Genomic DNA, 12,663 nt, shown 5'->3' with positions numbered 1-12,663 from the left:
TTACAAATATGTAAGAACTTGTTCACTAGTATTTTTAGGCCTGAAGGGTCTTTGAAATTAGTAGAGTATGATCTCCAAACAGCAGAGTTGGGACTTTTGTTGCAGCAATGATTTTGGGTGCATCATTGCCCAGAACATCCAAATAATTTACTAGATAGTTAATATACAATTAGAAGCGATTGGGGGCTAAAATGCAGCCCTGCCGTACTCTCTTCTGGATCTAAATAGGACTTATCAATTTTTCTTTCCTGCCACACCTGACCTGGGCATAATTTCCTTGTGCAATCATACACGGATTGATCAAATCTCTTCTGGTACCTCCATACTTCCCAAAACCGACCACAGTTTGCATCTAGGAGTTGAATCAAAGGCCGTTTTCAGGTCCACAAAGGGGCCCTTCTCTTTTACCACTGCCTTCGAATAGAGTGTACACAACCTAAAAATTAGATCCATGGTGCTTATGTCCTTACGGAAGCCAGCTTGAAAATACGTGGGTATATTATTTTCTTGAATCCATTGGGCCAGTTTTCCCAGAATTTAGAGGAATAAAGGTGTTTAGAGCCTGTTGATCAAACTGATGAGCCTTTAGTTACAAGGATCCCCCATATTGCATTTTTTATATTTGGGTACTACCTCTGCTGATTGCCAAGACTTAGGCATAGGGCTGCCCCTAAAGATGAAATTAGATTGGAGATTTAAATAATGGCTCCAAACTTGAAGCTCTGCAGCAAATAGATCACCTGGGATGCCATCAGGGCCTGGGGCTTTACCTGGAACTATAGCAGCCAAGGCCTTAAGAGACTTCTCAAGTGAAATTTCAAGAACGTTTTGCCGTTCTGTAGAGTTGAATAGACCAAGTTAAGAACCATCAGTTAGATGTGTTTCCTTATAGAAGTTAAAGTATTACAAAGTGAACTATCAACCCAAGCATTAGGCTGCACAAAACAGTCAAAGTGGATTGCTGCAGATGTACTGCCATTAGCTACAATATTCCAGAAGGATTTAGTGTCCTTGGCTTTCATTGCAGTGACAAGATCATCCTACAAACCTGACTTCAAACCTAATCTCGCTTTTTTGAGTTGTTGTTTATGCTCCTTTCTTGCTTTTATTTAATTTAATAGAGTAAATTACTACTGCCTTGGTTAGTCTTCAATGTTTCTTAAACCATGGATGTGTTTTCCCTGCCTTGGGGGTCCTTTACACTCTTTGTAGAAGAACGTGCCTAGCTGGTCAAAAAGGTCTTCATGTAGTTTTAAACAGTCCACTGGGTAGATTCCTTCAGATTTGGATCAGACCATATACTCAATTGAATCCACAGCCTTCTCGTATATCTGGGCTATTACAACAGGGTGGCAAGAAACTAAGGGAAGCTTTAGGGCCTGTTTGTTGTTAGTGAGACTGAATTTCACCTGCTGCCTGGACAGGGACCTTTATGCCTTGGTAAAAAGAGATCTTTTTATCAGCAAGTGCAATGCATTATGATCACTATTGGTCCTTAGATGAGCCTCATACCCTTTAGCAGTGGCCATAAGCTCAGGGAATTTGGCTTGTGTAGTTATAGTGCCTAAACACGTGCACATCCCCGCATCTGAGAGCGTCCTACCATTGTACACTCTTAGATAAAAGGCCAACATGAGCTCTAAGAGTTGAGTTGCCAAGACTGAGTATCTCTTCAGCTGCTCTATGTTTAGTTGCAGGATACTCATTGCCTCATCCTCCTCTTCTGTAATACCAGAATCTGCACAATCAATTGTTTCGTAGATGATACAAAAACTCCTACAACAATAGTCAACCCCCCTGGCAGGATACCCTTAAGGCACTCCCCTAAACTGTTTAAAATATAGGATTTCCAGTGAAGATTCCCCAGGTCTGTTATACACATTGAAAATGTAGATGGACTTCCCTGCAGGAATGACAAATTGTAGCCCTAGAAAATCAGGAGAGTTCAAAGGTAACCTTGATATTCTACACTTGAGCGTTGTTTTAACCCAAATTCTGAGCCCATCAGCTGTGCACACCTTCCCCAAGGATACAGCCTGTAAAAAAATGAGTAAACCCTGTTCCATATACAGGGCCTATGCAACATTTCTCTTGAAAGATACAAATATTGAAGTAGTCTATAAAATGTCCCCAATTTGGATTGACAAATTTGGATTTAAGTCCTGCAGTGTTCCAGAATAAAATGTTCTGGTTGCCAGGGGCCTGTCCGTCTTGGCCGTGGGCCATAAAAATGGGAGGTTGGCAGCCACTAGATGTTTCCAATAGTCAGTCCCTTTTACGGGGGTCTACAGCTGTTCTCTAGTTTGGGAACAAAGGAGTATAGCCCACACTTTGAGTCCCAAATGGTCCCTCTTTTGGAGGTAGAAGCTTTAGTTTAATAACAGATCTAGACATACTGGCTGATCGCACTTCCCTGGCTAAAACTTCCTCCACCAATAATAGTGAGATTAAGAGGATTTCAACATTATCACAGGAACCACGGGGGACACAATGGAGAGTAGCCCTAGCTATGTCAGAGCGAATGATGGAAAAACACTTCAGAATGCCATGCAGTCAATTAATTTCTTTGTTGGACAAAGAATTTGAGTCTTCCGTAGCCCCTTCTGGGAGTTTCGGGACACTATGCAAGAAGACTGGCTTTCTCTAGTACCCTGGTCTGTTAAGGAAGTAAGACTGGGTGTGGACTGTGCAACATCCGAGTTTTGATCTAAAAATGCTCGGTCTTACAGAATGTTGAGAACGATTGGGCAGGTCTAACAATTACACTGGAGGCCCTCCTTCCTGCTAGGGGGAGGTCTATAGAATGAGCTAAAGTTTCTCTGTATAAGTCATGTGGCACCAGGCCCGAGTTCTTCCTCATGTTGCAAGGGTGACAGTTTTCAGCTGGAAGTTGGGGACGACTGAGGCAGCCAACTTAACTCTTAGTCCATGGTTTTTGGCACTATCATCAGCATGAAGGATGTAGTGGGAAGTAAACGGTGTAGAAAATGAGTAAGAAAAGAAACTTGTGTTGACAATAGTTTTACCTGCTCTTTGAGGTCGATCACCTCTATTTTTAGAGCATCTATCATTGTAACCCCCTCTCCGTTGTTTAACAACCCTTGGGCTCGACCGTGGATTTCAGGACCGGGCACTATATTATCAGCTTCCTGCATAGCCAGAGGAGCAAAGTAATTATCAAAGTTAATTTGGATGTTACAAGGATCACTAGAAGCAGTTTGCTTATTGACATTTCTACTGTGAAGATGACATTTTGGTGATTTAATTGCAGAAACTTTGTGTAAGGGAAGTATCAGGGTGCTGTAATTTTTCTGCAACTCTTTTTTTCTTCCCTTTTAGTTTGACATTTTTTGCCAGAGGTTTCCCTTTGTTCCCCAAATCAGGAAGAGTTGCAGGTTTAAAAACAGATTCCACCTCTTCTATTAAACCATCAGTTTCTTTAAAGGTTTCGGCATCTGGAGCTTTCTTGGGTGGTTTCTAGAGAGTGCCATACACTGCAAAGTCTCAGCAGCTATTCTCTTCCTCATTGGGTATCAAGGCTTTTTGTCGTATGCAGCTATACTATAGTAGAGCCCCTAATCCCAGTTAGCACGTTATTTTTGTAATAGTCGGCTACCTGCTTCGGACCAAGAGGTGTGGCCCAGCCCAGCCTCGTCGCCTATGGGCACACGTCCCCCATAGCGGGCTAAATTAAGCGACTTTAGCATTGCGGCCTGCGGGTGCCCCTCAGCCACAGTTCTCAGCTTTCTGGGGGATGTAGCCCCACCCTATACAGGTCAATGCAGCTATGCGGTCGTCCTGTGATAAGGGCAACAAAGAGCGATTTTAGTGCGGTGGCCAGCAGGTCCCCCTCCTCCACAGTTTGCAGTGTTCTGAAGGATGGACTCCCACCCCACATCAGGCAATGTGGCTTTGCAGGTGTCCTGTGCTGCGGGCAACATAGAGCGATTTTAACACGGTGGTCATTGAATCCCCCTCCTCCACAATTCTCAGTGTTCTAGGTGATGTAGTCCCACCCCAGAGAGGGAAATGCAGCTATGTGGGCATCCCACACTGACGGCAACAAAAAGAGCTTTTAGCACAAAGGCCAGCAGGTGTTACTCTTCCACAATTCTCAGCCTTCTAGGAGATATAGTCCCACCCAAGACTGGGCAATGCAGCTAGGCGAGCGTCCCAATGAGGGGTCAGCTGCATGGTGTATAAGGAAAACTATGTGAAGCATCATCAACAATTACACCGTACCTTCTGGCATAACCACGCCGTGACCAGAGAGACTTTTTATGTCACTGCCCTCAATTTGCTGTGAGTTCTGCAAAGCCAGACAACAGTGCAGTAGCACAGGATCCCCACTGGCCTGAAAGCCAATAATACCAAAGACAAATGACTGCTGCAGAGGTCTGCAGTGCTGTTCCCTATCCAGCATAAGACTCAGTTGCACTGTATGTGCAACTGGCGAAAGGTGCTCAACCAATGCACATTGCCAGACCGCATCCAAGCAGTTAACACAAGTCCTGAATCGACAAACCGAGAGACTGTCTTGGGCTCAGAACAATAACTGTGCACATAAGAGACATTAATAATTGCCACTGAGAAGTATTTATTGATCAAGAAGTGATAGGAACTGACCTAAGGGTTGCTGAACGGAATAGATTCTCACACAGCCCAAATGAGAGCCCGCTCCGGTGCCAAATTCTTGCCTTTGATAATTTTTATTGCTGCTAGAGTTCTAAACCTTAGAGTGAGAATCCTGGTAAACTGAGGAGCTCCATGAATGTGTTTTGTAGAACCCTGTAGCTGACCTACTATTGAAGTGTATGTTATTTCATTTTCCTGGGAGTTGAAAGTACTTCTAGTTTAATAAGACAAGACCAAGGCTGAACAAAGAATTACTGTGCCAGTTGTTTGATTGCTTGAGTTCCAAGTCGCTATCCACGCACTACTTCCATTAGAACCCTTTGACTCGTAGCACTAGCTACCCTGAGAGGCAAGTGCTGAAGGGGTGTACTAGCCCAGTTTTCTGAGCCATAGTAATATGGACCCCAGTACACCAGAGGCAAAGAACACCAACCAGCAGGGTTCCCTCCTTCCACTCTGGCCCCTTGAACTGGGTCTTACATTTGTCGAACCAATGAATACAAAAAAGCTTATCTAATGTAATCCAGCAAACACAATTATGATGGATGTAAAACTCCTACATCTATTGTTTACATTATACTTCTGAATTACTGAATAAAATTAGATGGGTTAAATGTTGAAGCTTTATTTGAAGCAATATTAATGGAGGACTGTGGAATAACATCATGGTTATGCCAGAAGGTGAGGGCCTATTTGCTTTCCATGATGTTTAAAACGATTGGCTCTACATGAGACAGTGGTGAGTCCATGGATATGTTAAGCTGGGTAAAACGTGACCATGTGGTCAATCCAGGGGAGTCCTGGGGGGCGGGGGTCCTGCTGCTTTTGCTCTTTGACAACAACAGCTCTAATAGCAATCATCTAAAAAGACAGAAGAGTTGAATACTTAGGTAAATTATGGAAACAGCATTGGAATGGAAGAGCTGAATAAGGCTTAGCTTAACTGAGTGTGACATGACTGGCTTCTGAAAGAGCTCCGGGGCCCAATCGCGTACAAATGCGTAAAACGGCATGATTTGGTGGGTCTGTTTTTGGGTGACTACACTAGGGATTAAGGTGCAGATGCTGAGGGGAACCAGGTCACTGGCTTGGAGGAACATTTCTTAACAATACCATACTGAAGCAACAAAATATGTAACCTAAATAAGAAGGTCACAGATATCGAAGATAGGAGTAGACGAAAAAATACATGAATTTTTGGCTTGCAGGTACAGATATTGCACGTCATCTAGCCGACCTTCTACCTAGTTTAACAGGATTCACATTCAGTCTCCCGTTAAACAAACAGAGTACATAACCTCCAAGAGAAAGCACTCCATCCTTTGAGATAGTCCCCCAACTATTATCACTTGTCTATTCCATCATCAACATGTATGACTCTTTCTCCATTCATAAATACCAGGGTCCATATCAATACAAAAACTAAATGATCTCCTTTTCCCCATAATATTCCTTTGATACAAAGGTAATCAAGAAAACATTTCTAAGTATGCATCTTCAAGGGAGAAAACTCAATGCTCGCTACAGCTCGTTGGATCGGTTGACATTTGATGGAAGGAGCAGAGAGTTCTAGGATCGGGAGGAACTAGAATGTTTCTGGTCAGACTTAGTGGACACTGAGATGCACACAACTGAACTGTGGAATCTTGCAACCACATGAACCTCAAACATAAACTCAGACCAATCTGACATTCTGCAAATGAAACCTAACACGTAAGGGACACATACATAGAACTAAAGAACAAGAACCCTTGAAATCAAGAGATAAATCCAGATCCCCATTAAAGCCATAACCTTGACTACCCCCATAATATGACTCTTCAATCGCAAAACACCATTACTTATACAATAAAGTTTTCTAACATGAATTCCAAAGATGCTTCTCAAGAATTAGTGACAGGCATGAGCACCAGAAGTATAGCCCCCAGGTTAAAGCTTTGCCAGGAAACTGTTCACTGCTCAGATTCACCACCCAATTGCTCTAACTTCAAAAAGCGCAAATCTGCATTGCACAGATAGCCATCCCTCAAAAACTCTATGCATCCATTAAACTATGTGGTGCCAGTTCAGCATCAGCCAGGTTCAGATCAATGGCGCAATGATAGGAAACAACCCAACAGCCCCATGGCAACTAACATCAGTGAACTTCAGATTTCCTTACTTAATCTAAATAACCTACCATCTTATATAAAACAGAAAAAAACCTTACCTTTGTGGCACATGGGACCCTTGATTATGAACTGGTGCAGATGACTCACCTAACACGGCAGGAATCAAAAACTCTAATGAGACTAGGTGGTTAAGGTCATCTACCCTGCCGGCTCTTGCAAAGAAGTTCTAGATGCCACTCAATCCAAACTCATACATCTAAGAAGAAACAAGCATTTGCAATGCAATAGGTCTCGCATTTATGTAAGTTTGAGCTATTGGCATTGTAAATGAAAATGTCATTTTTTATGATTTGGTTTTTAAAACATAAATGAGAGGCATTGCAATTTACAATGCCAATAGCTTAAACTCTCGTAAATGTGAGACCTATTGCATTGCAAATGCTTGTTTTCAATGGGTGTCTTGCATAGCTCCTTGTTGGGGTGATTTGGGGGCAGGGAGTTGAAGGGGGATATTGTGCAAACAGCACGTCCTTGCCAATGTCACACATTATTACCACCCTTAGGAGTCCACAATGCACTCCGCTCCCACTAAGAGCACTGTATTTTTAGGTGTGCCCTTTGATTTCTTGGCCCTTGTGGGAGTGTTATACATTATTTTCCAGCATTTTACATATCTAGCACAAAAGCAGTAGGTCAAATTAAGGATTGTTCACAAATGCATACCAATTGTATCTAATATTAAATGAGAAAGCACTAGAAACAAAATCCAATTTCACTATTATATTTCCACCCCACTAAGAAATAACAGAACACTGGTGTTGCCTTGAGCATCAATGCCTATCAATCCTTTACATTGTTTGTTACTTTTTACAGCAAGGAAAGTGATCTTGATAATATATTTGATGGCTTGAATCCTTCTTTAAGCAAGAAAGGTTTTTATTTTTTTCAGGGCTTTTGGCATTCTGCATTGTTACTAACAAACTTTTTACCCTAACTATATCCTGTTGAACTTCTCTGTTCTAAATATACTAAATTGTCTGTTACATCATAACATGTGTTGTGTGCTCATAAAAAGTTTGCAAAATACGCACAATGAAACAAGGGAAAACCAAGGAGTCACATCACGGCCGAAGGTTAATGCAGAACAAATATATCCAAGGCCATAATTTCCTAGCCTTTTGTGCTCTGCAAGGAGAAAACGTACACAAAAAAACCCAACAAAGTAGCAAACTTCATGGGGCACAGTTGACACAACCGGCGGTGGGAGCGTGCCTGCCTCGTCTGCCAGTTTGTGAGTGTAGCTCTCTGTGGCAATCTGTTGTTTATTTATGTAAGTGATAGGCCGCCTGTCCTTGAGCAATTAACCAGAGCCATTAAAGAGGTAAGAAGCTTCAAGCCCCTCTAGTGCCCAGACAGGACCCAGCTGTGGAGGGACTAACGAGCCCGAGAAACAACAGGTAAAATACATCCCTGCCCTGACTCAATGCCACCTAGCAGGTCTCTACACACTTATGTTCCTAATTGTATTGTAATTGTATTTATACTACCTCTAACACAGCGTCAAAACGCTTATATGTCCTTTTGTTTGACAAGGCTGTATCAACTGAACTGCACAATTAGCATATTACATGAGTTATAGGAGCCACACCCCAGCGCTGGAGATCTATATAAAGTATGTACATCTAGATTGTAAGTGATTTCCGACATCTTGAGCCAGCTACACTTATTTGTATATTAAGATCACGAGGGGCCTGTAATCAAAGTATTGTCTTATATCTCTTCTCTAGCATGACTTTATTTTCCCCATCTGCTTTTATTTTGCTGTTCACACAACACCACAGTTTTGGATGACTTTCCCTTTGCTGAGAAAAAGAAAAGGCTTGGATTTTAGAAAGCAATCACTGCATCAGTCACAAAAAACATATTCACTCAAAATAAAAATGACAGAAAGCAGCCCTGCATTTGCCACACTCTGTTTCCCCTAAACTATCAATCAGACGCCTACAAAATAATATTACTGCTGAGAAGAAATGTATTTGCACACATCGTTATCATGACACTTCTGGCAGGCACCCGCACGCCAGACCACACTGCAATATACAGTTGTTTTTTAGGGCAGCAGGTCTGTTCTCCAGGTGACACAGTGTGTGATTTGTTTTTCCCTAACGCCCCTGGATGCGAGGGAGCATAATGTTAGGTTTCACCCAACAGTCCACCACTCATTATGTGAGTCAGGATGTTAATATCGTTATTATTGGATACTTTTTATAATCTAATTACAGAAATGAAATTTTAGAATACATATTCGGCATATTGCTTTTATGGAAGGCTGCAGGATACACATATTGTTTTTTTGTTTTGCCCCTGATAAAGCACCCTTTCGCAGAATGGCGCTGACTCTTTTAATTAAAGGCGACTGGACCGTGATGAACGACCCTGTCCTTGACTGGTCCAGCAAACCAGGCTTAAGCAATAATCAAGATAAGAACCGCTGAGGGACTGGATGAGTGATCACGGATTGAGAGATCCTTCTGTCCACACAAAACAGAGATGAGAGTAGCTATTTTCCTAACACCTAGCTTCTTCCAAAAGAAGATATTTGCACCATACGACCATTAGGTATCTCCAATCATCCACCCATTACCATCTTAGTGGATCTTCCTTTAATTGCTCCTAAAGCACAGACCTGGAGAATTAATACCCTATATCACAGACAACTGATGGAGAAAAGGCAGCTATGTGAACAAGTGCAACAGTACCTAGATCTCAATGAGAACTCTGCTTCATCGGTCCAAACTGTTGGGCGGCAGAGAAGGCCTACATGTGTGACAGGCTGATTAAGGACACCAGTACCCAACAGAAACATGCACAGGATAAAAAAACATCTTTAGAACATAAAGTCCTAACAGCCCATTATGGCTACACAACCTCCCAACCTGCAGAAAATCTCAGTCTACTGATTAAAAAGAAATATGAAATAAATACTCTGTACACAACTGGAAATCAACATCTTCGCCGACCATAAATGACTGGGCAGCAGTCACAATAATTGCCTTCCTTGAGGAATCGATCTACAAACTGAATGAAGAGCTCCCTATATCTCAGGAAATTTGTGACTCTTTACTTGAGAACATATCGTGATCTGACACTACGGACTCCCTGTAGTGGTCTCAATGACACTGTCATTCTACTAAAGAACTCTGACTGATTACATTGCCTGACAACTGCGTCTTTTACAAGATCGGATGGTCATGCCGTGAATAAATTTTTGACACCCAGAGAGGCAGATTATCTGATTCCCTCGTAGGAAAAGCGCGCTGTGATGATTTGAAAAGGACAGCCCACAAGCCTGAATGTTATGTTTACTCTACTTTATTTGATTTCAATTCAGATTATTTGCATTTTTCTCCAATAGTATTTTATCTAGATACTCTTGATATGTGTTCAATAGTGCCTGAGCTCACAACGTTCCTGCTACGATATTAATATGATGTGTTACTATTTTATTTGTTTGAAAACCACCTAGTAAAGAGTATTCATACCGAATGGGCACATAATCAGACAGAAAGCTAGCTTTGTGATTCAAAAGAATGTCAAATGCAAATTTAAAGTTAAAAGTAGACTGTCAAGTTCTTATCTATGAGTAGAAAAGGAATGTATGGTACAATCGACTTGTGAAGAGTCTTATTTAATGCTTATGGAAATAATATGTGATGCTGAGTTGCCCTATCTGCTTTGACTAAAAAATAGAAAAGAGGAAAAAATATTCACATAATGAAATTTATTGCGCATGAGTAACCTCATTTATACATACAATTAAAAAAATTGAGCTATTCGTACAGATACTCACAGGAGTGGTTTTTAGATCAGAAAACATAAATAACATATGTACTAATAACATAAGGAGGCATTGTAAACCGTATGCTCAACCCTAGGTGTATCCTGGTGCTGGAAAACAAAGTGTTTTATTTCGTGTTATTGATCTTTACTGAATGAAAGTTGGACTGTGGGATTCAAACCTGGGAACATGAAGTAAAATATAGATTCATGCAGTGGATGATAAAGTACATCCAGCCACTCATGCCTTTGTCTCTGAGCCACATGGCTGGCTAATAGTCATGACAGTTACTGTATCAGACACATTATGGCAGACCTCATGGAGAGCAGGTGTCCAATCTTTCTTTCACTTGATTACTTTAAGGGCTGGAGAAAGAACTGGTATGGTATTTTATCCGAATTCACAACTTTGTATTCTTACCACTTGGCCAATTAGCTGGAAACCGGTTGGTAGTTTCATTCCATACACAGGAACACCAAGCACATTGATGAGCCACTCCTTATAACAAAATAATAAGAAACAATATTTATCAGATGCAGAAACATTGCTATGTTTTTAATAGAAAAATGATAATATTAATAAAGAACAGAAGACAAATAAAGCAAGCATTTCACATTCTGGGAGACAGGCTTGCGAACAGTGGCATCACTCACAAGGCGTTAGCCTGCTGACATCCTTTTTGAAAGATAGGCGACAAATAATAACATTAGGAAGCTACAATTCTACAGATAAACATCTGACATCGGGGATCCCACAGGGCTCATCCCTGAGCCCAACCCTTTTTAATCTCTACATGTTACCACTACTCACTCTGATCTCCTCATTCGACATTGAAACCATTTCATATGCGGACGACACTCCGCTGGTGCTCACCCTCGACAAAAAATCCACAGCAGCGGAAGAAAAATTCCTCCAGTGTCTGTCGGCTGTTATGGTCTGGATGAAACTCAACCATCTAAAATGTAACACCCAAAAATTTGAAATTATGCTTTTTGGAACACCTAACTTTTTTGTGCCCACACAATGGTGGCTGCCGAATATAGCTCCACCTCCCAGCACAGTAGATACTGTGAGGAATTTAGGAATCAGGTTTGATCCCACGCTATCCTTCCATAAGCAAGCCCTTGTGGTGGCAGGTACGTGTTTTCACACAATAAAAACCATCAGTAATTTTTTTGATTTACTTACGGTCTCTGCTAGGAAAACAGTTGCAGCAGCATTAATCCTATCACGTCTGGACTATTGCAACAGTTGTATGCAGGTGCCAAAAAAAGCTGCTCTGAAAAGATTACAAGTAGTCCAGAACGAGGCAGCTAGACTGGTACTTAAACTGCCTGAGGGGTCCTCTTAAGCGGCGGCACTCAAGACCCTGCACTGGATACCTATTCACAAAAGGATCCTTTTCAAAATCTTACTCATCATCTTTAAGGTCATCAGGGAAACAGGGCCTAAATACATAAGGTCCAGGATCATACCTTATGTTACCAAACAGCTTTTGCGGTCTTCCTCGAAAAACCTCATATCATCTCCCCCGTTTCATCTGATATCTAGAGGGGGAAAGTCAATGGCTGTCCTGGGAACTAAAGCCTGGAATAGCCTGGCCACTGAGTTGAGACTGGTGCAGTTCGAACAAATGTTTAAAAAACTTCTAAAAACCTGTGTCTTTGCAGCCCCAGATCACACCGTTCTATCTCTCATCTTATCCTGTCTTTCGACGTTCTTGCTAAGATTTATCCACCTCGGGGTTCCAAGCCTCTCCACTAGTGCCAAGATGCTCCTTGGAGTGAATGCAGCGCTTTACAAATGTACTCATTCATTCATTCACAACAGCCTAATTAATCGTATTGATTAAGCAACTAGGTCTGGGTTTTGAAGAACATTTTGAAAAGAGTGAATGGAAGGGGCAGAAGGAACCATCTTTGTTTTTGTACTGTCTATTTAGAAAGCACAGTGGAAATGTCAGAATTTAAATATGCAAATTGTGAAAACTGAATTATTGGCGTGATCGTTTGTTTTAAATGTTTGTGGTTCCTAGAATGCAATGGCATACTATAGGTGAAACAGTATTCTAATACAGTG

The 12,663-nt window shown here is 41.6% G+C and overlaps 1 protein-coding gene across 1 annotated transcript in view; it reads right to left on the bottom strand.

Moving 5' to 3' along the window:
* LOC147732447 (uncharacterized) overlaps window positions 1–12,663 on the bottom strand; it is an 899,668-nt gene that overhangs the window by 450,609 nt on the left and 436,396 nt on the right. Inside the window, exon 8 of the mRNA XM_086956972.1 lies at window positions 11,005–11,082. Coding sequence (XP_086813098.1) covers window positions 11,005–11,082 — 78 coding nt within the window. The remainder of the gene's footprint in view (window positions 1–11,004; window positions 11,083–12,663) is intronic.

The sequence above is a fragment of the Lissotriton vulgaris genome, chromosome 2_1 (genome assembly GCF_964263255.1).
Source record: "Lissotriton vulgaris chromosome 2_1, aLisVul1.2, whole genome shotgun sequence".
NCBI lineage: Eukaryota > Metazoa > Chordata > Amphibia > Caudata > Salamandridae > Lissotriton > Lissotriton vulgaris.
The sequence above is the reverse complement of the archived record's forward strand: the minus strand, read 5'-3'. Positions and strand labels throughout refer to the sequence as shown.